This window comes from Alternaria rosae (genome assembly GCF_020736505.1).
Source record: "Alternaria rosae strain MPI-PUGE-AT-0040 chromosome Unknown BKA58scaffold_2, whole genome shotgun sequence".
Classification (NCBI taxonomy): domain Eukaryota; kingdom Fungi; phylum Ascomycota; class Dothideomycetes; order Pleosporales; family Pleosporaceae; genus Alternaria; species Alternaria rosae.
The window spans coordinates 4,807,096-4,832,900 of record NW_025763571.1 but is presented as its reverse complement, the minus strand read 5'-3'; the positions used below and the strand labels follow the sequence as shown (position 1 = coordinate 4,832,900).

At 54.4% G+C, this 25,805-nt stretch overlaps 8 protein-coding genes across 8 annotated transcripts; 4 read left to right on the top strand and 4 right to left on the bottom strand.

Annotated features, from left to right (window-relative positions):
- Positions 1-1,110: 1,110 nt before the first annotated feature.
- On the bottom strand, positions 1,111-2,622 carry BKA58DRAFT_453534 (G protein-coupled glucose receptor regulating Gpa2-domain-containing protein; the record flags this gene model as incomplete). The annotated part of the gene is made up of 4 exons (XM_046174472.1): positions 1,111-1,582; positions 1,643-2,113; positions 2,165-2,419; positions 2,472-2,622. The coding sequence occupies 4 exons, from the start codon at positions 2,620-2,622 to the stop codon at positions 1,182-1,184; spliced, it is 1,278 nt and encodes a 425-aa protein (XP_046030082.1). The 3' UTR covers positions 1,111-1,181.
- Positions 2,623-5,965: 3,343 nt separating this feature from the next.
- Positions 5,966-11,186, bottom strand: BKA58DRAFT_309614 (uncharacterized protein; the record flags this gene model as incomplete). The annotated part of the gene is made up of 2 exons (XM_046167258.1): positions 5,966-6,550; positions 6,606-11,186. The coding sequence occupies 2 exons, from the start codon at positions 11,184-11,186 to the stop codon at positions 5,966-5,968; spliced, it is 5,166 nt and encodes a 1,721-aa protein (XP_046030081.1).
- A 4,224-nt stretch (positions 11,187-15,410) lies between these two features.
- On the top strand, positions 15,411-16,592 carry BKA58DRAFT_112481 (uncharacterized protein). The gene is made up of 2 exons (XM_046163950.1): positions 15,411-15,700; positions 15,774-16,592. The coding sequence occupies exon 2, from the start codon at positions 15,815-15,817 to the stop codon at positions 16,379-16,381; it is 567 nt and encodes a 188-aa protein (XP_046030080.1). The 5' UTR covers positions 15,411-15,700; positions 15,774-15,814; the 3' UTR covers positions 16,382-16,592.
- A 294-nt stretch (positions 16,593-16,886) lies between these two features.
- BKA58DRAFT_399212 (uncharacterized protein) lies at positions 16,887-18,288 on the top strand (the record flags this gene model as incomplete). The annotated part of the gene is made up of 3 exons (XM_046171531.1): positions 16,887-17,114; positions 17,180-17,258; positions 17,333-18,288. 3 exons carry the CDS (start codon positions 16,887-16,889, stop codon positions 18,286-18,288), a joined length of 1,263 nt encoding a protein of 420 aa, XP_046030079.1.
- Positions 18,289-18,484: 196 nt separating this feature from the next.
- BKA58DRAFT_112423 (ran GTPase activating protein 1) lies at positions 18,485-20,184 on the bottom strand. Its single transcript, XM_046163949.1, has 2 exons — positions 19,844-20,184; positions 18,485-19,772 (listed from the first exon to the last, which is right to left on the bottom strand). The coding sequence occupies exons 1-2, from the start codon at positions 20,033-20,035 to the stop codon at positions 18,681-18,683; spliced, it is 1,284 nt and encodes a 427-aa protein (XP_046030078.1). The 5' UTR covers positions 20,036-20,184; the 3' UTR covers positions 18,485-18,680.
- A 98-nt stretch (positions 20,185-20,282) lies between these two features.
- BKA58DRAFT_378922 (cytochrome C oxidase copper chaperone-domain-containing protein) lies at positions 20,283-20,788 on the top strand. Its single transcript, XM_046169762.1, has 3 exons — positions 20,283-20,339; positions 20,403-20,468; positions 20,525-20,788. Exons 1-3 carry the CDS (start codon positions 20,330-20,332, stop codon positions 20,662-20,664), a joined length of 216 nt encoding a protein of 71 aa, XP_046030077.1. The 5' UTR covers positions 20,283-20,329; the 3' UTR covers positions 20,665-20,788.
- BKA58DRAFT_378920 (glucosyltransferase) lies at positions 20,789-22,677 on the bottom strand. The gene is made up of 2 exons (XM_046169761.1): positions 22,249-22,677; positions 20,789-22,202 (listed from the first exon to the last, which is right to left on the bottom strand). Exons 1-2 carry the CDS (start codon positions 22,650-22,652, stop codon positions 20,849-20,851), a joined length of 1,758 nt encoding a protein of 585 aa, XP_046030076.1. The 5' UTR covers positions 22,653-22,677; the 3' UTR covers positions 20,789-20,848.
- Positions 22,678-23,907: 1,230 nt separating this feature from the next.
- Positions 23,908-25,382, top strand: BKA58DRAFT_436937 (uncharacterized protein; the record flags this gene model as incomplete). The annotated part of the gene is made up of 2 exons (XM_046173445.1): positions 23,908-24,408; positions 24,456-25,382. The coding sequence occupies 2 exons, from the start codon at positions 23,908-23,910 to the stop codon at positions 25,380-25,382; spliced, it is 1,428 nt and encodes a 475-aa protein (XP_046030075.1).
- Between the last annotated feature and the right edge of the window lie 423 nt (positions 25,383-25,805).

The following is a 25,805-nucleotide window of genomic DNA, read 5'->3' as shown; positions in this document are numbered from 1 at the left end:
GAGAGAAGACAGAACAGAGAAGAAGTCTTGAGTTTGGGTTTATTGTACAGGAAGCTTTACTGAATTGAGATGCCCGCAAGCCCTCCCATTTCAAGCACCCATGTTCCCTTTCCTTTCTCAGTGCTCACAAAGACTGCCCGTGTAATGTCGTCAAGAGATCCTTGCCTCTAACTCTTCGGCCTCCTCTTGATGCTTAATCCGAGTCAGCTCACTAATGCTTTTCTCACTGCTCAGTCCGATCATAGCGTTATATGTCGAGATTTTGATACCCCACAGCCTCTCCGCCACATCTCGCAGCTCGTCCTGAAGGGAAATCTCGGAAAGATAACATTTACGGTCGTAGCGTAGCCTAATTCGCTCTAGGCCCCTGAAGTGTTCGAGTCGGTATACAACGCTGATTTGATATCCGATGAAGCCAAAGAGTGGGAACTCCAGCGTTTTAATAGCTTTGATGGACGGTGCAGTCATACTGCGAGGTAAGCAGTTGAGCATGGTGATCGCAGGAAGGTCGAACACATTCAGGCTGTAAGGCAGCATCGCAGCCTCGGCGTGGATCTGGATGCACACTTCTAATAGCTTGAATACAGATGCATCACTATTGTGATATCGTACTAGTCTTTCGTCGCGGGGATAAATCCAAGCTGATCGTCTTGCCGCCCAGCGCGTACGCGTAAACCTGATTTCGAAGCTCGGCCAGCAGGCGGAGAAGAGGATAGTTTTGTTGGTTTGCGGATGTTATCTGCGCCATAACGTCAACGTAGGCTTCCGGGTGTTTAGATCTTGGTTTAAGTGAGCTGCGCTCACTCACCTACTTGTTCACGATGACCAGACACTCCAGCGAACAACATCAAAGCTATCGCAATCATACCGTATATCAAAGTACCATCTAAATGATCAGCCCCGACCCACGACCAGAACGCAGTCTGACTCAAAGGCGCACTCTATTCATTCCGTTCACGATATGACCACGATTAGGAACTGACCCCAATGTGACAACGCAGGGTCGGCGCATCGAAACCGCTGTACCTGGATCAGATGCCTCGGTCGGTCCATATTCACATGCGCATATGTACGGAGGATGAAACAGAAACACGCGTCACATGTACTAATGGGGTATATAGCATTAATATTGAATACTGGAAAGTCGTCACACCCAAGAAAGGATATATATACAAAACCTCTTAGCTCCGCCGCGCCCGCCACCACTTGACGAAATCGCGCCGTAGTGTCGTCTTGAGATGCTCGTTGAAGCCATACGTGATGGCGTTGGCGAACCCAATATACTGCGTTGAGCATTGCAGAATACTCAACGCATAGCTGGGATGGCCCGCAGCTTCCACCAAGCGGTTGAGGATACCGGGTAACCAGAGGATGATGTACAGAATGGGGTACGCGTTGAGGAGCAACATCCTCTTGATTTCTCGCTCGACTTTCCGTGTATTGGTGCCGTTCTGCTGATTACTTCCCTGTTCATGTGCGCCTGACTCGTAAGCTCCCGAGATGGGCGCCGGGTGACTGCTAATCATGCCGGTGGTGGTGACGCGCTTCTTGTCTGAGGGAGTGGATGATTCCGAGGGGAAAGCTGGGGACAGGGTTAGACAACCGAGATGCTCGTGCGCATTTGTAGGTAAGCATGACATACCTGATGCACTTTGGAAGTAAGGGCTTTTGGGCGACATGGGAGGCGACAGTGTGGTCGCGCTTTTGCGACTGTTTGTATCTAGATCGCTGGCTGTGAAGATGATGTCCTCTTTCCCGAGGTTGGTGTCGCTCATGCCATCGGAGTGTTTTACTTCGTAGGCGTACTCCACATTGATCTCGTGTAGCTCCGTCTGCGATTCGCTCCTCAGCTCGTGGGCGTCGTCTCGGCGGAATTCGCGGCGCTTGGCAGCGCTGGCCTGGTTGTATGACCCTCCTTGGCTCATGGAGTGCAGTTGCGAAAAGTGCCGACGCATGTAGATCCAGATGTAGATGTAGATTCCAATGGTTCCGAAGATGATGCTGAATCTCCAGCCATGGCCCAGGGCATAGCGCAGGTCAGTTCGCTTGCCTGATATCCAGCACCAGTTTCCGCTGACGGGGCTCAACTCGTTCAATCCTGCGGCTGTACTTGCTGTTCGGTTCAGTCAGCCTTGCGTTGATGGATGTGCATCTATGGGCTTACCTGTGATGGTGGGGACGACCCAGACGGAGCCGCAGATAAGCATCTTGCTCATGAGAGAGGCATTGGGCATGTACGTTTTGCGGGTAATCGTAGTAAGTGTAATGATAGCAATGGCCAGGATAGAGAAGTCAGCAGCCTGGACAGACCACTGCCCTACCCAGCCATTGAGGCTACATGCCGCACCCGGTGCAATGGAACCGTGGTTGGCAATTGCATAGATCCCAGATATTGAATTATTCAGCGAATTGATGAATTCTGGTATGCGTGGTCAGTCTAGAAATCTCATCTGGCCGTCGAGAGCTCTTACCAGCCAAAGCAAGGTTCAACACCAGTGCGTGACGGAAAGACCGTTGCGAATCAGCGTACACAATGTATGATATGAGAACGCAAGAGGTGGCAACAAAAGACAGCAGACTGCCGACAAGTGTCGGGATAGCGATGGTGAGATCGTAAGGCATGCTGAACGGTTACTGGGACGCAAGGCTGACCGGCGGACGGCGTGACTATATGTCTAGGTTTCACGACGAGGCCGGCGAACGTACTTGGGTCCATGCAAGTATAGTACTTAAGCTATAGTACATAGGAGACACAGGACGCGCCAGGAACGCTCCAAATCTTGCCCCCATGCCTGCAGCCCAAGTATTGCTGCTAATCGAGACTCGGACGCGTGACTACGGCTGATTTCTTTAGCCAAGCACTCGTGGGCTGTTCTGAGCTAGAGGTTGGTGCCTGTAGCAGCTGTGGTGTAAAGTTTAGAGCGCCTTCGTGGTCTCAGTCCCGCCTGCCGCGATTTTGGCCTACGACTCCAGGAACGAGTCGGCCACCAGCGTTTCAAGCTCCGAATTGCCCTAGAACACGCAAGTGCCTGGCTACGCAAGCGACTGCAGGTGGTGTACCGGAATTCTGGGAGCCATGACTGATGGTGTACATAGGCTCCATGCATCGCGGCCTTGCGTGCCCAATGGCATTTTCGGAAGATTGCTGTCTTCTGAGTGGTGAAATAGGATGACAGTGAACTGTAAGCCTCACGCTCGGCTTGCGACTGGACCATCGCGAAGTTAGGGCCGATAGTGTGTGGTCGATGACAGCATGAGCTGGGGTTAAGGTTTACGCAAGCCGCTATTCTTGCCGAGGAGATTCTGGCCAGTCACCATCAACTTGGTACAGTACCCTGAACGTCAATCACCCTCAGCCATCCTCTCATCTGGGAACGAGCAGTAAACATCGTGCCACACCCGCATCCAGGAGACGTACCGCATACGGAAGCTATGGGCTGAGTCTTCTAGTCTTGAGCAGCGTACATGTGGCGCAAACTTCACCCTGAACGCGTTGTCAACTTTTACAAATGCGCGATATTCTCCCCACGCGGTGCCTGCAGCCGCGCAAATCGCAAGCCAGAGTTTCTCGTCGCCATAGATGAACCTATGGACCGTCCCGCGTGCTGATCGTAGTGTCGGATGTTTCTCTTCTTTCTGGACGTAGCCTACTTACGCGATGTTACAGAGTTGGGAGGCTCATGTAGATCTCGCATCCGTTCACTACAAGGCCCGCGCTCGTCTGGTGGAAGGGACACCGGGGGGCAACGCCCGGGCATCTGGGGGATCTTCCCGTGAGCCGGAGCCCAGGATCACAGAAACTGCCCTAAGTTCAGCCACATCGTTGAGATTTATTGGATCTTCAACATCGATGCACCAGCAGCTCGCTTCGCACCCGCCAACCCGGATGGTGTCAAATTGTGGGGATGATGAGATACTGTAAAAGCAACGGTTCAGCCTCGCCGAGAGTGCAGGGCAGCTTGGCAGTGCGGGTATCTGGGACTGCACAGAGTTCCCGTTCCAGTGGTCTTCGATTTACTTGCAAATGGAGCGTTTCTTGTTATTGCGATGGACAGATTCGTATGGAGTACGAAACTTTACCTTGAGAGTTGCCGTCGTGCATATTGGGAGAGATGAGGGATGGCGGCCCAAGCGCGTTGTATGTCAGCGCTCCTTCCAAGTAATTTTGACGCTTCACTACAGCCAAATCAAGCTTCATACCTCGGGATTGGCGTCAAGATCTGCGTCAAGATCTGCAAGGCGTACCACAACGTTCTTCCAGTTCTTTTACTACACTTGTCTCTCTTGTAGTCGTAGTACAGGCAAGAGATCATGGTGCATCAGAGCTCCCGCACAGCTCCCAGAAAGGAGTGTATTCATGGAACGGGACGATTTAAAGTTCGCCGCATTTACCCAGATTTAGCCAGTTGGAGTCCCGTCGACGCCGCCCTCGATTTTACCCCGAGGAGAAGGAAAGGGTTGGAGCACTGGCTCAGGGTCTACCGCGCTAGCCAGGAGTCCAGAGCAGCTCTGGACGAAAACAATGCGAGTGCGAGTCATGCGACCCAAAGGCTTGTCGTATTCGCACGCGGACATCGAGGTTGATGATGAATGGAAAGGAGATGGGCATCCGCGCGAGAGTTCTCCTACCTAGCAACGGGTGGCCGCGGCGACACGGGAATTGTACACATGGTACAGCTATCCTCGCTACCACTGATTACAGATTTGAATTACCAACCCGAGACTTCGCAAAAGATACCTGGCAAAGATGGCGTTGTGATCAAAGACCCCATCGATCCGTATGCCACACCAAAACTTAGCGCATCACGACCAAAGCACCTAACAAATCCACGAGCTAAACCGAGGCTCAGAACGTCATAAGGCGAAATCCCAAGCTAGGGAGTCATTAGTAACCACTCGAAAGATTCACATGCTACACCTCATCGCCGAGGACGTCTTGATTGTGACATCGCTCTCGTTTTGGCATGTAGAGATGGCCAGACTTCGCTCCTCAGCCCAGTAAACACTAATGTTACATACCGCATAAAGAGTAGATCGATGATATTGAGATCAAAGACCGAACATTTCACAACCTACACCGAAGCTCTCGACGTCGTAAGGGTAAATTCGACAAGCACGCAAGCGACCCCTCAGCCCTCAACGTCATGAGCAAAAGGCTCAACAACCTCACTCTCCACGTTGCATGCGTACTGAAGAGCTGAAGGCTCAACAATCTCACTTTCCATATGACGCGATGCCGAGCTGAAGATCAGTAACTTCACGTCTTCATACTGCACATCAATCCCACCAGAGCAAACTTGAAGTTCAAGAAAACCATGATTAAAAAACTGAACTACTAACGAACAACTATTCATACAACTATCTTCCCCCTTGGTGGCCACCGAAACCTCTCCTAAACAAAACGCCAATGCTTGCTAAACTCGCGCAACTCAGTTTTTATGTGTGCAACAAAGGAAAACCCGGCTGGTCTAGCCAAAGATGCGACGCGATGAGAAAAGGACAAACTCTTGAGGCCTCAAAGAGTTTGCTCGCGCGCATGATGATGTGATGTTGAAAAAGGACAACAAAAACAAGAACGCTGATTTTTGAACCAAGAACAAAAAACCAAGAAATTCATGCCATCATCGGACCAAATACCCAGGTGCAGCCGTAGCCATCCAAACCGTCAGCGAGAGATATGCAGACTCTCAGCTCGTATCCCACTCTTTCTCTTCCTTCGGCAACAAAAAGGTGTGACCTTCAGACCCCCCGATCTTCCAATCTCTTGTGTAACCGAAATCCAATGTCGTAATGGGAAAGCAAGCAAGAAAGAACTGCTAACTTCCATGGCGGTGGAGACGACAACAACGACCTAAGTACGCGGTCGTGGTATCATATGCAAAAACAGAACAATCTCGAACCAAAGGTGTGAATAGACATTACTTCGTCTTCAACTCATCCCCGTAGACAAACCATCGAGGTAAGTCTATTTCTTGCCGAGCAGGCCACCGACCATGCTCATAGGACCAGAAGCGCCCTTCTTCTTATCCTTCTTGTCGCCGCCACCGAGCATATCGCCCAGGCCGCCAAGACCGAGACCACCAAGTAGCTTGTTGATACCAAGACCACCCAGGAGACCATTGACAAGGCCACCGAGACCAAGACCGTTGAGCAGCTTGCCAACGAGGTTGAGCACACCAGTCAACAGCAGACCAACGGCAGCGATGATCTGGAAGAGGGGCTCGGTAAGCAGGGACCAGAGAGGGTTGAGCTTCTTCTTGGCGTGGGGCATGTCGGAGATCTTCTTCTTCGCGTTGTCGATGGTGGTGACGACGGAAGTGGTGAGCTCCTTGAGGTTGTCGGCGAGCTTGTACTCCTCGGGTGAGGCTTCGCCTGTTTGTTGACGGCCCTTGGCTTGGGCGGCGATGCGGCCGTCGGGGTCGAGACCGCGGAGCGAACCGTTGCAGTCGTTGAGGATGCGGGAGCCTTCCTCGATGAGGGGCTTGACGTTGTTGACAAGTTCCTCCTCGTCGAGCTCGTCGCGGGGTGTGCGGTCGGCTTGCTCGATGTGCTGGGCAGGTGTTAGTAATTATTCGTGATGTTAATGGATTGGGAGCAGAACATACCTCAGTGATTTGCTTCATGACAGGCTGGACACGCTGAAGAGTGTCTTCGCAGATGGCAGACATCTTCTTGGCGAGCTCAGAGTCCTCGCGACGCTGCCTCTCCTCATCGGTCTCATCCTCATCGGGCTCCTCTTGGATGTTCTCCAGAAGGGTAACTTCACCGACCTTGTTGCCGTCATTGTCGACGACATAGCCGTTGTCATCAATCTCGAGACCAGCGCAGTGACCGAGATCACCAGCAGTGAGACGGCCAACAACATCACCGTTCTCGTCACGGACCTCACCCTCCTTGTTAACACGCATGCCAGCCATGGGGTTGACGCGGCGCTCCTTCTCCTCAGGCTCCCAGCGCTCGGCCTTACCGATGACGTTGCCGTTCTTGTCGTTGATGTCGCCATCCTCATCGACCTTGTGGCCGACAAGCTTCTTGACATCGCCCTCAGTGACGCGACCGATGATGTCGCCTGCGGGTGTCTGGACAGTACCGTCCTTGACGACTGTGGCCTCATCAAAGCCAGCGAAGGGACCCTCAGGTCCTGTGTTCTGACCGTGGCTAAGCTCACCACGTCCAATGACGTTGCCTTCGTTGTCCCAGATCTGGCCCTTGCCATCGACCTTCTTGCCGGCAAGGGTAGCTGGGTCACCCTCAGAAACGCGGCCAAGAACAGTGCCACTGGAGTCGACAATGTTTCCAGCCTTGTTGACAGTGCAGCCAGCAAGAGCGCTGAGGTCAACCTCCTCCTCTTCCTCCTCAGACCATGGCTCAGCGTGGCCCTTGACATTACCGTACTTGTCAATGATGTCACCGTCTTCATCGACAGTGTGACCAACAAGCCTCTTGTGGTCACCTTCGGTGAGCTGACCAACACGGTTGCCATCGTTGTCGTCGACGAATCCGTCCTTGACAACGCGAAGTCCCTCAAATCCAGCGAATGGACCCTCCTTGCGCTCGGGGCGCTCGTTGGGAGGGATAATGTCACAGCGACCGACAACCTTGCCGGTGTCACCGTGAATGAGACCATCGCCGTCAGACTTGCGTCCAGCAAGTTCGCCAAGGTTACCCTCAACGAGCTTACCGACGGGAATGCCTTCACCGTTGACGAGGTAGCCCTGCTTGTTCAGAGTGAGACCGTCGAGAATGGAAAGGTCGGCGGGCTCCTCCTCCTCTTCCTCCTCAAGAGGCTCAGCGTGGCCCTTGACGTTGCCGTACTTGTCAAGAATGTCACCATCCTCGTCCACAGCCATACCAACAAGACGCTTGGGGTTACCCTCAACGATCCTGCCGACAGTGTTCTCGTCCTCATCAGCAACCATGCCGCCTTGAACGACGCGGAGTCCCTCAAGGCCAGCAAAGATGCCTTCGGGCTTGCTCTCACGCTCGTTCTCGGGGATGAGCTCGCAACGACCGATCTGCTTGCCAGTGTCGTTGAAGATGAGACCCTCTTCGTTGATCTTGCGGCCTGCAAGCTCCTTAGGGTTGCCTTCGACGAGGCGTGCAATAGGCACACCCTCGTCTCCGATGACGTTGCCCTGCTTGTTGACAGTCTTGCCAGCAAGGATGGACAAGTCCTCGGGCTGCTCCTCTTCAGGGGCCTCTTCCTCAGGCTCTTCGTAGCGTTCAGCGTGACCGACGACTGATCCCTTCTTATCAAGAATATCACCGTCCTCGTCCACGGATCGTCCGACGAGCTTCTTGGCGTCGCCCTCGGTGACCTGGCCAACGCGGTTGCCCTTGTCATCTTCAACGAAGCCATCCTTGACAACGACAAGGCCGTCAAGACCGGCGAAAGGAGCTTCGTCCTCACCTTCTTCCTGAGGAATAGTCTGGGCGCGACCAATGACGTTGCCCTTGTTGTCCCAGAACTGGCCCTCGGCGTCGCAGGAGGTACCAGACTTGGAGAGCTTCTTCGCGTCACCTTCGGTGAGCTCACCAACGATGTTACCGTTGGAGTCGATGAGCTTGCCGGACTTGTTGACGGTGAGACCATCAAGGATGGATAGAGGAGGACGACCGTCGTCCTGAGCCTCTTCGGCGGCGTCTTCGGCATCCTCAGCGGCATCCTGAGCGTCCTCGGCGGCGTCTTGAGCATCTTCGGCGGCATCCTCAGCCTCGCCGACCTTCTGCTCAACCATCTTGGGGAGGGCCTTGACCTTTCCGATGACGTTACCGTCCTTGTCAAGAACCTCACCCTTGTCGTTGATCTTCTTGCCAGCGCACTCGGAAGCCTCGCCCTCGGTAAGCTCACCGATAGGCTCACCCTCCTCGTCGAGAACCTGGCCCTTCTTGTTGACCTTCAGGCCCTCAAGTTCGTTGATGTCTGGGGTGACCTCAACCTCCTTGACCTCAGGCTCTTCCGGCAAATCGGAGGCGTCAACCATCTTTGGCAGAGCCTTGACCTTGCCGAGCACGTTGCCGTCCTTGTCGACAACCTCGCCCTTGTCGTTGATCTTCTTGCCGGCGCATTTGGCAGGGTCACCCTCGGTGAGCTCACCAATCGGCTCACCATCCTCATCGAGAACTTGGCCCTTCTTGTTAACCTTGAAGCCCTCAAGCTCATCGATCTCGGGGGTGATCTCCTTCATCTCGGGCTCACCGTCCTCCTCGTCCTGCTCCTCCTCACCCTCTAGAGGCTCGCCGAGCTGCTCCTTGAGCTCCTTGATGGCAGTGAAGGCGGCCTCGCCAGGGACGACGTCGACCTTGCCGATGACATTGCCATCCTTGTCGAGGACCTCGCCTTGGTCGTTGACCTTCTTGCCAGCGCAGTCGCTGAGCTCACCTTCCTTGAGCTCGCCGATCTCCTCGCCTTCAGAATCAAGGACCTTGCCCTTCTTGTTAACCTTGAGGCCGTCCAAGATTCTGGTGTCGAGAGCACCGGAGGCAGACTCTTTGAGCTTGTCGGCAGCACCCTCAGCAAGTTCGACCGTGCCGAGAACGTTTCCGTCCTTGTCAACAACCTCGCCCTTGTCGTTAACGGTGAGACCCTTGACGTCGTCGATGTTCTCGAGATCGCCGTCAGCAACGTTGCCAACGACATCGCCATCGTCATTGAGGATCTCTCCTTGGCTGTTGATCTCCATGCCCTCGAGAGCCTCAACGCCGGGGAGCTCGTCCTCAACGTCAGCGGCCTTCTCCTCTGCACCGTCCTTGGCGTCTTCAGCGGTGGACTTGGCTCCGTCGACGGCATCGGTGACACCTTCGGTGGCGTCGCCATCTTCCTCGTCCTCGTCCTCATCCTCATCGTCTTGCTGGTAAGCAGGGAGGTCGGCGGCTTCAGGTGAAAGCTCTGCCTTGGCAATGACGTTGCCGTCATCGTCGAGGATCTCGCCGTTCTCGTTGAACTCCTTGCCCTGGATAGCCGATGGGTCGCCATCGACAAGGTGGCCAACAAAGTCACCATCCTCATTGAGGATTTGACCAGATCGGTCAGCGGTGAGACCCTTCAAAACGCTGATGTTGGGCATCTTGTTGCCAGCCTCCTCAGCTTCGTTGGCCTGCTCCTCAAGCATCTCAGGTGTGAGTTCGCAGCGGCCGACGAGATCACCATCGTCGTCGAGGATCTCACCGTTGTCGCCAATGGGGTAGCCGGCAAGGTCCTCGGCATCACCCTCTACAAGACGGCCGACATTCCTGCCATCCTTGTTCTTGATAAAGCCCTCCTCGTCGACTTCGAGGCCCTTGAGCATGCTCAGGTCGGGGGTAGCATCTTCGGCGGCGTCCTTGGCGTCGTCGGTAGCATCCTGAGCCTTGCTCTGGGCGTCCTCAGTGGCGTCTCCTGCAGTGCCTTGGGCATCTTCAGTCGCGTCCTCTGCGGTGTCTTGGGCGTCTTCCGCCGCGTCTTCGGCAGTATCCTTTGCGTCGCCAACCTTGGACTCAGCGGTGTCCTTGGCGGACTCGGCAGTGTCCTGGGCGCCCTCAGCAGTGTCCTCCGCAGTCTCCTGCGCATCTTCTGCTGTGTCTTGGGCAGCCTCTTGGACATCGTTGCCAGCATCCTGAGCAGCTCCTTGCGGGTCCTGCTTGGCCTTGCCAGCGAGGTTCGATGCGCGGCCAGCGAGACCACGGGCACCGCTCAGTGCACCTCCACCAGCTTGCTTGCCGGTGTTAGCGGCCTGCTCGGTGGTTTCTGTTGCATCATCCTCTGTGTTGTCGGCAGTGTCTTCTGCGGTGTCTTCCGCGTCATCTCCTGCCTTGTGTGTGGCGTCGTCGCCAGTCTCCTCAGCTTCCTCGTCGGCGTCGTTGTCGTCGTCAATGGGCTTGGGGTCGGCCTGCTCTAGTTCGTCACCAGCTTGTGATACCTTGCCGGTGGTGTCTTCAGCAGCCTCTTCCGCCTTGCCCTTGGCATCTTGGGCGGTTTCCTCGCCCTTTTGTTTAGTGTCTTCGGCGGTGTCTTGTGCCTGGTTCTTGGTGTCCTCAGCCTTGTCCTCTCCTTGCTTCTTCACGTCCTCAGCTTGCTCAGGCACATCGGGGGTGGGGGCGTCCTCCGACTTGGGCTTGTTCAGCTTGGGGGCAGATGATTGTGGCTTTCGTCCGAGCTTGGTAGGGGTGCGGGGGGTGTCACCCTTTCCAGCTGCTGGGGAAGGCATATTGTTGAATAGAACGCTCGAGACGTTGTAGGAGTTGTCGTGTCCGTGATTCACTGTGTAGGATGAAGTGCTGTAGGAAGTAGCTCGATGATGGCCGCTTCCTGATACGTTGCTTGATATAGACTGAGAGCGTGTAGACCGGGGGGAATGTCTATTAGGTGTTGGGGGGAAAGAGTAGTACGAGTAGTTGTGGGAGGAAAAGTGTTCGTCTGTCATATATCAATTGACGAATGGTTCGTCTTTGTAGGGAGCAGAAAGTGCGGAAGGATCACAGAGAAGCAGGCATTTATGATAACTACTCCTCAATTGAGCATGCTGGAACGGATGACGTCGAATGCTGGTTTCCAGGAGCAAGAGCTTGCGCCTCAGTTGTGGAGAGGCCGAGTAAACCTGCTTTGGCGCCATAGTGTGTGCAACGAACAGGAGGAGTATTGCGTCACACTACTCACAAGCTCCAGCCTCGAGCGGGGCGTCAGCGCATCCTGGTGGCATGGCCTCCACTCAGCGTGGTGAGACAAGCGGGTAGCTGCTGCAACAGGGGTGAGAACGGCCTGTGGCTGAAAGTGGGATGGCCTAGCATCGTCGATGAACCGCGGAGAGCGGGCTGCTGCCAGGGTTGGAGTTGAATTGCAGCAGGAAGTGGAGCTGAAACGCTCTAGCGAAAAGGCTGCCTACGGTACTCTTTGCACTGGACAAGGTTAGTTTGCAGGAAGGATACCAATGACATGCAGGAAGTGAGGTTTGGGACACATGTGTCATCTCAGGCAGGCCAATACCGGGCTGTAAATACGCCTTCGCAAGGAAGAGAGCAGTGCGGAACGAGCTGGTGGAGCAAAAACACACAGAGTCCAGGCCCGATCGACGGCGCTGTGGCTGGCCTTGTCGAGCATCGGGTACAGAATCCCTGGCGGTAGTGATTTCCTCCTATCATTAGGGCGCATGCAGCAGGATGGAAGAGCAAGTCGTGCCGTGTGTGCGAGCAGGTTGCAGCGACGCGTATGATGTTGTCGGGCGCCTGACGTCATGGTGTCGGGAGCGCCCCTGCTCAAACGTCGCTTAGCGGGGGCGTAGCGTCCTTTTGGCGGCCGATCGCTGCATGCTACCAGTCTTCGGTACCACCATCGTGAGCACCACCAGCCATCACTGCGACATGGAAGACGGCATGGGAAATAGGGGACCCTGCGGCGGGCTGGAGATCAGGAACGTCGGAATTCGGGAGAGAGCAGCCGAACAGCTTCATGTCTGAAGAGGCCTGCGCTGATGATGTTGCTGAAGCTTCCGCCACTCACTGTGCCGCTGCGATGAACGGCGGGGCTCCAGCGCAACGGTCGGGACGTTGGCCGCTTCCCAACTGCGAGTGACACCACGCACCGCTAAGAGGCTGCAGCAAACCCAATCGCTATGTTCCCGTGGTGCCTAACCTCCGGGCAATTCATTGACCCTGACTTGCATCTGTTCGCTGTCTGCGCGCAACGTGGTTTCGATCACGACAAGCCGTCTCGATCGAGACATGTCCGTCGTACCCATAATTATCCTCGCGCCACAACTGCACAAGCAATTCTGCGCAGACGCACGATCGATCACTCCATCTCAGGTACCCCTATCCTGCAATCTGCCGAGTCATGGTTGAATAACAGGTTGTCAAACAAAGACACGTTTCCCAACCTCCAAAAGAAACATGGGAAATCTGGGTCCGTGACGACGCGTATGATGTCAGTCGCCGCCGTTCGTAAGAATGATGGCGGCACGGAACGGGGTCCGCAGGCTTGGAAAAATAATGTCCGCCACCGAGTCAAGCCATTACCTGTTTTCTGGTTCCTGGATTCTGCCTTTTCGATAGACGGACGTTGATCGCGCGATGATCGTGCAATGACACGCGCGAATAATGCCACATGCATGCTATCTTTAGGAATGCTATTCATTCTACAACTCCAGGTCTACTGATGATTCTAGGCAAATCGACGAGAGAGAATATTATCATGACCACGCGAAGCAAGCCACATGTAGGATGGACGGAGGCGAATATGGGGTCATGCAGGAACAGTAGCAGCCCGCTTCGTAGCTCGCATCGCAGCCAGCCGCTCACACCACTGGGGCAGACTCCCGACGGCCGTCAGGCGCAATCCCATCTTCGACATCTTCCCCCGACTTGCTCAACCACTTCTTCCTCTTTTGCTTAGCGCCCTCCCGTTCTTTGGGTGTCAGGTCGCCGTTCTCACCGCGGTCTCGACTGAGCCTCTTCCATATTCGCCGTCCAAGACTAGCTTGTTTCTTCTCTGCCTCTTTCCTCTCTGCTTCCTGCGCAAGTAACTGCCGTTCTCGTTGCGCGCTTTCGCTCTTATCCTTTTGCTCTTCCACCTTCCGTTCGTATTCTTCCGGGTGCACGACCTTTGTCTCTGCCTCCTTGACGTGCTCAACCCCATGCTTGAACTTCTTGCGTGTCTTAACGTAAGCTTCAAGGCCGACGAGGACAGCATACGACCGGGAGATGGAGACACGCGACATGTCCACTCCGTTCTCCTTCATGGAATGTACAAACGCACGGAAGTTCTTTGTCGGCGGTCGGTAGTGGCCGGACAGGGGTGAGAGGCGCCGAAGCTGACCATCCTTGACTCTGATCAGTCCTGCGGCAGATATGCGCGCACCGTGAAGAAACGAGCTGTGCTGGAAAGCACCCGATTGCTTGATCCCGACATATAGGCGGAAGGATGTGTCGGCTACCTGTGCTTTCTTAGTACATCTTCCTGACAGAGGAGAGAGTGCATATCCTACGAATATCCATGAGTTCGGCTTCACTGAACTACGGAGGAGGTGGTTCAGAATAGTGGCGGCTGACACATGTTTGAGTTTCGAGACGCCCTTAGCTTTGTTGAGATCTTCATTGACGTAGTGTTCAGCCTCCTCTGCCTCCGCATCGCTCTCGGATATTGACGAGCTTGAGCTCACTGAGATCATGGAACTTCGTCGCAGGGTCTTGCTTTGCCCAGAGTGGAGCTTAGCTTTGGGACCATAGGCAGGAGTATCATCGTCGACAGGTACAATACCGTTGACACTATCTTTGTAATCCATGGTCGTGTTGAGGCGCTCTCCGTTCTTCGCCCAGCATAGACGTCCTTCCTCGTCGATGGTGACCAGGTAGTTCTGACGCTCCTCCCGCGACAGATAGCGCACCCGCTCTGTATCCAGCCTCTCTCTAGAGACGGTTGGATGCTCAAAGTGCCTACCCTCGCCATTGTCGAGCCAATAGAAGAAGTTCTCATGGGTGTCCGCCTTCTTCCACTGCTCATGATAGGCTCTCAGATTACTGCCGTACCGATGCTTTTGGTCCACCATTTCCAGGAAGTACTGGAGGTCCATCATCTTGGCAGTCTTCTCGCGCTCGGCCTTGGACTCGTTCTGCTTCCGCCGTTGTTCCGTTTGGTTCTCGGGCGCATCCTCGTCGTCCGTCTCTGAGGCATCGTGGGGGTCGTCGGCGCCCGCTCGTCGCGCAATCTCGCCGACTCGTTTCCACTTCTCGCGCGCGGCTATGGAATTCGCTCGTACGCGGGCTTCGGGTGTAGTGAGGTTGTCGCGCAGAGCCGCCTCTTCCGAGCGCGGCTTGGGTCTCGTCGCATTACGCCATTTCGCTTGAGATGTTTAGCTTGGGCGCAGGAGGTATCGTGGTGCACTGCTAACCGTCGCGTATCGCCTGGTACCATTAGCCACACATCTCCCTGGGTAGTGCGAACGTCTCCGACCTCTGCCCACCGTGCGCTAGCATCCAGGCCCATGCCTTGGAGCTGCCTGCGCTCCCGGTAGCCGCGGTAGTTGCGCTGGATCATCTGCGCGGCTTGCTTCTGCTCATCTGTCCCCATGTCCGACTTGCGAGCCGCGACATCTTGGGCGCTTGCCATTCTTGCTCCGTCGACATATATGTGGCGCAGGACATTGAATCAGAGGCAGAGTGGAGGGTGAGGCTTGACAGCTGGTTTTCGGTGGGGCTAGTGAAGAGGCACCCCTGCTGTTCGGCTTTTCGGCAGGGGCCGCGTCATCGCGCATCGCGAAGTAAGGAAACACCACCTTCTTTTACCAACGGCTATAGCAACGGAAACTATCGCTTGCAGTCATCTGCGGGCATGTCATTGCTACTCGCTTCGTAGCAGGTTTCCGGAGATTTGAACGCTCGCGCGCAACACCCCAGGTCGAGTAGAGCATGGCTTGTGTCCAACCCCTCATGTTGCTCCACAGCATGGCGGGGACTGATTTGTATAGACTAGAGACATGAACACAGCTTCGAATACGTCGAGAGGTCTCATCTCCCCTCCACTCTCAACTCGATTGCATATAGTCCCAAGTTCGATTTACGGTACCAACTCCTAACTTGACGAATCGATAAGTCGTGTCTACCAGGTAGGTTAGCTCATCAGCGCCACAGCTGGGATATCACTCCCAAACCATGGAGGGCTGTGAAGGACCTCTTCCGTCATCATGTTGATTCCAGCCTCTATTGACTTCCATCGTCGACGTTTCAAACTGTGACCTCCCCTCATCATCTCTCAAGTGTTAATTGACCACCATGACTGAAACATCAGCCTTGAAAGCGCGCAGCTTCCGAAGATCCCGACGTATCGAGCGAGCCATCTAATGGCATGAAGAAAGCCAAGAAAGTCGGCACTACGGACCCAACAACATCGACAGCGGAGCTAGAGAGTATTGGAGCTACAGAACCAGCCCCAGCTCGCGATGAACCACATGACAATGTTGCATTGCAGCAGGAACATGCGAAAGCCAAAGATATCAAGGAGAAGAGCGGCAACGAAGTGCAGCAACCCAACACAATCGCTCCAGTGCCGGGACCCATCAAAGCAGAAGCAGAAGACGACGGAAGCGAAGACGAGAAATCAGTTTCGCCTGACGGTAGCGACGAGGACTACGATTCCGAAGAAGATGGCGATGACAAACCCTACGGTTCTGGCCTTGAACGCGACCCCGACCAGAGCGGGGGTGTGATGATGGCCCCTCTTTCCGCCGAAGATGAGTTGGCGGCGGAGATTGGATTTGCAAAACAAGATGATGAGTTTGATGAGTACGTCGAAGAGCATGGCGATGTTGTTCTAAATCGGGATCTAGCAAGCGACTCGGACGACAGCGAGGAAACAACTGACCGGAAACGGGAAGAGTTGGCGGAACTGGAGAATGATATGAATGACTTTTGATGACTTGATGTGTATTTGAGGCCTAGGTATTTTTGCAAGACTTTACCACCGTTGTTTAAATGTCAGAAGATGTTGAGCTTGATCACATGTTCAGACGTTCATGCTGCTCTTGAATACTCAAAGTTTTATAATTGTTATATCTCATGTATTTCATACTTTCCCTCTCAATTTCTATTTGTGTATCGACGGATGTTACGATTTACCTGCCTTGTTACAGCAAGTATTCAGCTCATATTCTGAAGAGGCAATCGCGACGCGGATAATTGTTCCGTTTTATATCGTGAAGAAGTTTGCTGCCTTCGTCTTAGTTTAGAAAGAGCTGCTGTCAGGGTCGTCCGATCTCATCGTTTGCACCTGCGCTTTCCTCTCACATACGATACAGCGACGTCATCGCCACAGATAAAGCACGCAAACACGGACAACCACTTGTCCTTCTTCTCCACAGCTTCAACCCACCGCTTCTTCCACTCAAGCATCACCTACAGCCCTACCTCTACCAGTCATCATGAGCGACATTCTCAGCGAGAAGGTGTCCTCCTCCGCAAGCAGCGATGCTACCACACTTTCGCAGCGATTCCAAGACCAGTTGGAAGCCATCCTGAAGAAGCTGCGGAGCGATCCAAGCACCATCACAGCTGAGGAAGCTCGTATTCTATCTGAGAACGTCGCTATACGTGACGACAGAGCGGTCCGCATTATCTCTGCCGTCGAATCCCTAGCTATTGCTAACAAGGTGTGGATTAGAAGGGATCCAGTCAAGCTCAGGCTTCTCATCGTTCCCTGCTGATGGCCGCCAAGGACCTGCATATCGCTGTAGATGGCAGCCCTTACGAGGCAACCACCGAGGTCCTTCGTGTTGCGCAGAGCATCGTTAGCAGTAAGTGCCTACTTCCACATGGCATCCCGCTCGATCCTTCGCTTTACATCGAGACGAAGACTGACGACTTACAGAACTGCAAAAGGCCGTTGGCCATACCAATGCTCCTCACCCCGAAGTCGAAGCTGAGCTACAAGAGGAAATCGCTAAGATCGAACCCAAGATTGCGCAAGGCACTGTCACCAAGGCTGAAGCCGATCATCTCCATTCTCTCGAGGCCCGCGCCCACGGTCATACTGAGAAGGGCGGCATCGCCGCTGTCGCCCAGTCTGTTGCGGCCAGACGTGAGCGTCAACTATCAATGAGCAGCAGCACTGGATCTATCTTGAGTCCTATCAACGGAAGATCTCGTGCCAACAGTAGGAACTTCACATCACCTCAGCAACGGTCTCGTCAAGAGAGGGAAGATGACTCCCGCAACGCGGAAATGACTATGAGGTCTAAGATCAAGGCAGACACTGTTGCCGCATTGGGGATCGATAAACCACAGTCTCTCGACGCTCGTGCTTACCGCGGCACTGAGGAACATGTATACTTGGGGCTCTGTGAATCGCACGCCAACAATGAAAATGCTCATGCCAGCGATGAACGTCACCGCGCCAGCAGCGAAAGCATCTACTCCCATGACACACTGTTTAGCTGCAAACATCACGGGGATCTATACGACGGTAATTCCGCTATCTGGCCCAAGGGAGAGAACGTCTTCTCTACTCAACCAGACCCCAAAACGATCCAGTCGCAAGAGATGCATACCCCCGGTAACACCGAGAAGAGTGGTCTCAGCCCTACTGCACAGGCCTTCGTCTCCCGTAGACGTCAAGAGTCCCTCAGCGATGTTTCCAACTCCTCCGCGACTAAGCACCGCAAAGAGCAGTCACAGCCCGAAAAGGACCTTGACAGAGTTGATGAGGAACTTGGAGACAACGAGTATGACATCTACGTGAAGAGCCTTGTGCAGGACGGCCATGGTCGAGTAGACGAGAACGGAAGGTTTCTGGCTGAGCCAAGCTACGACGCGGACGATCGATGAGGGAGTTAGGCATGGCAGTGACATGATAGGAGTGTCCGTGAATGTCGGAGATGTATCTAAGATGGTAGAGGAGTAGGTGATATTCGAGATTCACTATAACCGGATATGGGCAGGTGGCATGGAGGTCACGAACCTATACATAGATGACCTGTCCGCTGGACACCCTAATGAACCACACTTTACCCTGTAAATCTACAGATAAATCGCGCTACTTGCCAGTTTGGACATGTCTCCCCGGTCATCACGTCCCAACGCTTGATCACCTCGTGTGAACCCAACAGAAGTAAGGTCTATGGTATCAATTCCTACATGCCTACTCAAAAAGCCATCCCCATCCCAACCCAAGCCGCTAAATGCATGACAAGGTCCCCTCCAGTGCACTCTTCATCCTCTCACTTAATCTCCGTCTTCGCCATCATATCCGCCAAATCATCAACCTTCTTATCCTTCTCCTGACCCACATTACTCTCCTCAGCCTCGTTATCCTCGGCAATCTGTCTCGCGGCCTTCTCCTCTACCTCAACACCCTCCTCATCCTCAACGTCCCCACGCTTTTCTTCCGCATCACTCTCCTCCTCGTCTTCGTCGTCATCATCCAACTCGTCCAGCTCATCTAGACCCCAGTACTCGTCGTCGTCCGCATTCTCACCACTCTCCTCTTTCCGTGCATCGAGCACATCGCGCAGTTTCTCGATACTGGGGTCCTCCTCGTCAAACTTGTTGCCATTGATTTCGACGCGGCGGAGCGCGGGGAGTGCGGTGTGAGAAGCGGAAGCCAGGCCAGCGAGACCCTTGGCGTTGATGTCGTTGAATTGAAGGCGCAGGACCTCGACTTTCTTGTTGTTGCCCTTCTCTAGTGCAGCAGCGAGGGCGACGCCGCCCCGGCCACTGAGCAGACAGTCGCCTACGCCGAGTTCGCGGAGCTCAGTCCAGTTGCCGACGGCGCTGCTGAGGGCCTTTGCGCCCATGGCTGTGAAGGTGTTGTCTTGCAGGTCGAGGGTATCTAGTTTGGAGAGGTGGGCGAGGCCGTTGGTGATGAGGTGCGAGATACCCTCCTGACGGATACCGTTCTGCGTCATCTTGATGGTCTTGACGCCGGTGTTGGCGGCGTATGCTTTTGCCCATGCGCCCATGCTGCCGTTCTCCAGGCGGTTGCGACCGCAGATTACGAGTTCGAGGTCGGGCACGTCTTTGCCGTCTTTGCGCGCGGCCGCCTTCTTGGCGGCGAGCGCGGTGAGCGCATCTGCGACGAGGACGCCGGCGGCGGGTCCCAGGCCGTTGTTGTTGAGGTATAAGTACCGTAGTGGGGTGTGTTGCGACAGGAAGTCTACGAGCGGGGCAACCGTGTTGAGGCCGAACGCGTTGTCCGAGAGGTCGACGGTGTGGAGGTTTGGTAGTGTGAGGAGCGAGGTGAGGAGGTGGGATAGCGCGGGCGGGATCTCAGAGAGGAGACGCGAGGTGAAGATGTCGGCGAGGTTTGCGACCTGGAATTTGGGTCAATCAGTCTAGTCTGTCTTTGACGTCGCAGCGCCGATGAGCGGGGTTGTGAACATACCTGGAGGTTTTTCTTGCTCTCCAATACCTTAGCGAGCGCCTCGCTGGCTCCAATACCCAGTGTGTTGCCCAAGAACTTGATCTCCTCTACATCGTCGTTGCTCTTGAGGTCCTGGATGTGTGGCTCAATATCCTCGGCGGTGGTGAGTTTGAGGCCCTTGCCCTCGATAGAAAAGATCTTTGCGCCAGCCATGTTTTCGCACAGCCCGTTGCAAGTTACAGTAAGGATAGAGCAGCGGAATGCAGTACAACAGGGGGCGGGTTTGTTGTTTATACTTTATAGTGTGAGTCGTGGGGCGCAAAACGTAGTGGGGTTGATTGAGATTCATTGTCTAGAACCCCCTGTCGCCTGCAGGGTTAGTTTTAGCCGAACCGTGGAAGCCTCGTGTGGCGTATGGAGCGCCGCGGGAGTCCGATGACATGTTCTGGGAACTTTTGCGATTGCTAAGCATCTTCAATTCACCTCCACCACACACCCACACACACAATGTCGTCAGGTATGCTCACAGTTTGACAATGGCATCTATGCGACGCAGAGTAGCTAATTGATGGCGTTCTAGCACCGCCAACCGCTGCCAACATGGGCTCAGACCTCAAGGACACCACCGCGCCAGCCAAAGTTAAGCGTGAGTTTCTACCCAACTTCTTGGTACCTACCGTTCTAGTACTGACTCCTGAATAGCATGCTGCGTCTGCACAGACCAAAAGGCTAAACGCGACGAATGCATGCTCTTCTCGACATCGAACGACCCCCAGAAAGAGTGCTTCACCCTCGTCGACGACTACAAGAAGTGTATGGCTGGATACGGCTTCAAGATATAGCGAGTTGAGGGATGGAATTGTATACGACATGTACAACACAAGCATATGGGTGGCGTTGCGCACGATACGTGTTTTTAGATTCGGTGTACAATACTATACATGAGGAACCGCGATCTTCCCTCCAAAATCTACTTGGGTATCTTGAAGAAGTGCTGAAGTGCGACAACGAAAGTCTACCAACCTTTTACTGCGTCTTGCTCTTTTCTACTCCAAACAACTCACTCTTGACAACAAGTCGCCACAAGCACCATAGGTAGCAAATACCAAAGCCGCCCGTCCCGACAATCGCATTTGCGACAACCCAGAGATCCGGTTTGTCGGCTGGGGGAGGGTAGAAGGCCTCCGCGATGTGCCACCCAATCATGGCAATGTAGATGTTGAGATGAAGGATTTTGCTGAATATGTTCAGTCCGCCCCGGCTGCCTTCATGGTAGGCGGAGAAAGAAACTGGGGGGAGACCGAGAAGATAGGCCCACAAGAGGGATATAACAAAGTATGGAACTCGTAGTTCGTCTCTCTTGAGCAGCGGGAACATTGTCCAGACGCCGAGCATGTTTGCAAGACCAACCCACGCGCGGGTGGAAGGTAGCAGGCCATCCTTTCCGCTGAGAAGCAGTGTCATCGGCAACAGCGGAAGCAAGACATTCTTCTCATGCACCTGATATGAACAGAGAAAGAAGCCCCAGGATACCGCCGCAAACGCCAGTGGAAGAAGCTGCTTCTTAGGCTTGACAAATATGATCAAGCATGGCGGTAGAATCGCAACAGTCGTGGCGAGTAGCGCGAGACGCTGAAGTAGCTCGATTGGATAGCGATGAAGCTTGTGGAAAGTATGGATAGTGCACCAGATGTTGGCAACCTTGTCCTCGAACAAACCACGAGAGAAGGGAAAGATGCGGTGGATAGACTGTCCCATCTCCAGAACATACGGGTAATACCAGGCGTTCATATTCCACGGCGTCATGAACCATCTCAGGTTCAGCAGCGGAGGGAGATCCAAAGGATCGTAATTGAAGCCGGTATACGTGTCGTACGCGACGCCCATTAAGAAGGGCAGGAACAACACGGCGAATGCGGCCACAGTAGTCAGCGCGATCGCAAGGAACCGCACGATGTTGATCCTGGGAAAGAGACAGATGCCCAGCAAGTATGCGAATACCGCAGGCGCATAGAACAATGCCATCTGTTTAAATCCAAGCGCACCGACGAAGAAGACACATCCCCACAGCGGTCTTCCAGCGATTATACTCGAGAGTGTTGCGACTGCAAAACCAAGCATAACGGTGTTGTATTGGAAGTGCCCATGATCAATCAAGATCGTCCCCGGTTGCATTAGGATAGCTACCAGCGCAATCGACGACTCCCAAATGTTGACACCCTCTAGTCGCGAGTATCGGCGGAGGAAGATGATCGTTGCGGGAACGTAGATGAGGTATTCGGATACGAAGACGGTGGCTCGCATGTATATCTTGAGGGAAGGGTCATCGAGCGCCCGCGACTCGTCCAGAGCGAACCATTTGGAGTCGATAGCAGAACCACTACGATGATTAGTACTCGCATTTGACATCCAATGCTCCAACATACATGACACCCAGTATCCAGCTATGATAAGCAGTCAAAGGTGGGTAATCCAGTCCCCACCACTGCAAGTCGTAGAAGTACCATTTCGACACGGGTAGGTGTTTGGTGATTTCCATCCAATGCCGCTGAGCCTCAAAGTCACCATGCATTGGCGGTGACTGGAATCCAGAATAGCCCCACAGACTGACAGTCCATCTGAACAGGCCAACTGCCATCAAGATGAGGGGTATCGTGACCCATTGCGAGACAGTGCCCTTGGCTGGCCAGAGAAACGCGACGAGAGGAAACGCGGGTTTCCGTGCGTTGGTCGAGTGGTCGAGATCGAGCGTACCGTGTGCGACCTGGGCGAGAGAGCCCTCTCCAATGTTTCGCCGCCGTCGCGGCTTGTGGGCTGCTGGAGATGCCATGTTGGAGCTGCCCAGGTGAGCTTGGTGAGGGCCCGGACGGAATCGAGGACTCGTGGCGGAGATTCTAGACTATACCGCTTCTGCGCTAGCTTGTGCCCTGCATTTGAGCCCTTGAAGAGTTCAATACCCAGATCTCTTCGGACGAAGAAGAGTCAGCGCCCTTGCTCCAGGCTATTACCTAGACTAGCTGCTCTGTAGCTTTGGTTCTCGATGGAGTCGTAACGTACATATCACATTTGTAGGCAATTGAAGCTGCCGGAATCACATATAGGTTGTGGCATGACCAAGCTGCTGCGAGCACCGTTACGAGAGCACAGTGGGCAACCTCGGCAAACATTCTACCTGAGATTGATCCATTCTGGCAGCTGCATAGACTATGCGTGTTCTCCTCCAATACGATTTGCATATGGTGGCCCCTCTGTGTAAGTAGACGTACCGGGGTCCTGTGTATTGATCATGCCAACTTTCTCGCATTCCCGCACAGGAATCATCGTTTCTACTACATTTCAATAAATCCCAGTCATCTCGAGACCCTGAGATCTCGCCTGGAAGAAATACCGCCGTCGCCGTTGGATGGAGTTCGCGTGGGGCGAATCTAGCGTACCTCGAGAAAACGCGTCCCTAGCGCAACGCTCGGGCCCCAGATCCGCTGAAAAGTTCGATGCTGATCCTTCCGCTACATAAACTGCGCGCTCCCAGCCATTTGCATCTACCTACCATCAACCTTCTTCACAACTTCTTTCGAACTTTCACCGTTCGAAATCTACACTGAGGGCTTTCGCGATTCTCAAGTGGGCTACTGAGGGCAACATCCAGTACCAGATCAAATTACAAGTCAGTGGGCAACGTTTGGCTTTTCCTTAACACACATTACAGAGGGCACGCCTGCCGCTCGTCAGGGCAAGGCAAGATCATCCTGAGGGCTTTTTGCTACTATGAGGGTTAATCTTCCGTCTTCTCGGCGCTTGTGGGAACACATGCCTTGAAGCTCGGTTTCTGTGGGCTCTTGTGGGCTTTCCGTGGGCTTGAGGGATACCCGCTTCGTGCGGTCTCGAGAGATACCAGTGGGCTTTTCGCAATTTGAGACAATCAGACCAGCAGGCTGGCGCACACGATGACCTTTTAGCATCAGCGCCCGAGCGACGGCTTCATGCCGTCGGCTCCTCTCTTTCCTTTTTCAGTCGCACATCATTGGCGCTCTCGCCGCACATTTCACAATACTAATGCGTTGTAGATCTAGTTACCAATCATCAAAATGGGCAAGACCAAGGTCGCGGACAAGTCGTCCAAGAAGGAGAAGAAGTCTGAGCTCGCCAGCGTCAAGGCTGGTCGCGTCACCAAGCCCGCGGCTACTCCCAAGTCGAAGAGCAAGGACATTGCCAAGTCAGTTGCTTCCAACGTCAAGGACAAGAAGAAGTCGAAGAAGGCTCCTACCCCAGAGCCCGAGTCTGATTCTTCGTCTGAGAGCGAGAGCGAGAGCGAAGATTCCTCTGAGAGCAGCAGCGAGGAGGAGGTCGAGCAGAAGAAGACTCCTGCCAAGGCTGCTCCTAAGGTCGCTGCTAAGGCGGACTCCGATTCTGACTCGTCCGACAGCTCCGAAGAGGACAGCGACAGCGACAGCAGCGAGGATGAGAAGCCTGCCCCCAAGGCCAAGGCCAACGGTGTGAAGAAGGCCGCGGCTAAGGCCGAGTCCAGCGACTCCGACAGCGACTCCAGCAGCGAGTCTGAGGCTGAGAAGCCCGCCGCTAAGGCTGAGGTTAGTTCACCATTCTTCCACCACTCAACGTAGACTAACTTTGACAGGCCACCTCCGACTCCGACGATTCCTCTGACGCCGACTCCGACGACTCCTCCGCTTCCGAGAGCGAGGAGGCTCCCTCCAAGAAGCGCAAGGCTGAGGAGGCTGCTGCCCCCGCTGTCAAGAAGACCAAGACTGAGGAGCCCGCCGCTGAGGAGGGTATCAAGAACCTCTTCGTCGGTAACATGAGCTGGAACATCGACGAGGACTGGCTCCGCCGCGAGTTCGAGGGCTTCGGTGAGATTGTTGGCTGCCGTGTCATCACCGACCGTGAGACTGGCCGTGCTAAGGGTTTCGGTTACGTCGAGTTCGCCAACGCTGCCGACGCCGCCAAGGCACAGAAGGAGATGCACGAGTACGAGCTTGACGGCCGTCAGCTCAACGTCGACTTCAGCACTCCCCGCGCTAAGCCCGATGCCAACGGTGCCCGTGCCAACAAGTACGGTGACAAGCGCAGCCCTCCCAGCAGCACCCTCTTCCTCGGCAACGTCTCATTCGAGTGCTCCAACGAGAGCATCCAGGAGGTCTTCCAGGAGTACGGTAACATCACCCGTGTCTCTCTTCCCACCGACCGTGACACCGGCTCCCTGAAGGGTTTCGGATACGTCGACTTCGGTTCCCAGGAGGAGGCTACTGCCGCTCTTGAGGCTTTGAACGGCCAGGACATCGGCGGCCGTGCCATCCGCATCGACTACGCTCAACCTCGTGAGGACAACGGTGGCGGCGGTGGCTTCGGCGGTGGCCGTGGTGGTGGTCGCGGTGGACGTGGCGGCGGCCGTGGTGGCTTCGGCGACCGTGGTGGTCGTGGCGGAGGCCGTGGCTTCGGTGGTGGTCGCGGAGGCGGCCGTGGTGGTGCCCGTGGCGGTCGCGGTGGTTCATTCAACCGTGGTGGCTTCGGTGACTTCCAGGGACAGAAGAAGAGCTTCGACTAAGCGTCTCTTTTGAGTCATCGCCTTTCACATCCTTTCGTGTATCTGCTTTGATCATCTCGGAGAGTAAGTAATGGAGCTGCCGTACGATATGATGTGACATGATCATCGGATCTGGTTTCCGGCCCTCTGGGTATGGCGTTCATGGGTAAAAGTTGTTTGATTAGAGATACTCAATCACTCGGTTTGATGCAGGCCCGTCGTGGCAATTTAGTCGTCGATAGTACAACGATCGCATTTCAAAAACTTCTTTCAATCTGATACGTGATGTCGTGACACGCCTTTCTTGACATGTTGCTCTTCAACATTTTCCTAACAAGCTTCCATGACTGATCAAGTTCAATCGCGAGTCGCCATACCTTGTCACTTCTAGCATTGCTTACTTAAAGTGGGAGGACGTGTAACCCCAAAGTCGCACGAACTTGT

Excerpts from the sequence above, each read along its gene's own strand:
- BKA58DRAFT_112481 (XM_046163950.1), top strand. The coding sequence starts at position 15,815 with ATGAAGAAAGCCAAGAAAGTCGGCACTACGGACCCAACAACATCGACA.
- BKA58DRAFT_112423 (XM_046163949.1), bottom strand. The coding sequence starts at position 20,035 with ATGGCTGGCGCAAAGATCTTTTCTATCGAGGGCAAGGGCCTCAAACTC. Across the intron at positions 19,773-19,843 it reads AGAGCAAGAAAAACCTCCAG|GTCGCAAACCTCGCCGACAT; the intron begins GTATGTTCACAA and ends CCCAAATTCCAG.
- BKA58DRAFT_378922 (XM_046169762.1), top strand. Across the intron at positions 20,469-20,524 it reads CGCGCCAGCCAAAGTTAAGC|CATGCTGCGTCTGCACAGAC; the intron begins GTGAGTTTCTAC and ends ACTCCTGAATAG.
- BKA58DRAFT_378920 (XM_046169761.1), bottom strand. The coding sequence starts at position 22,652 with ATGGCATCTCCAGCAGCCCACAAGCCGCGACGGCGGCGAAACATTGGA. Across the intron at positions 22,203-22,248 it reads AGCTGGATACTGGGTGTCAT|TGGTTCTGCTATCGACTCCA; the intron begins GTATGTTGGAGC and ends TAATCATCGTAG.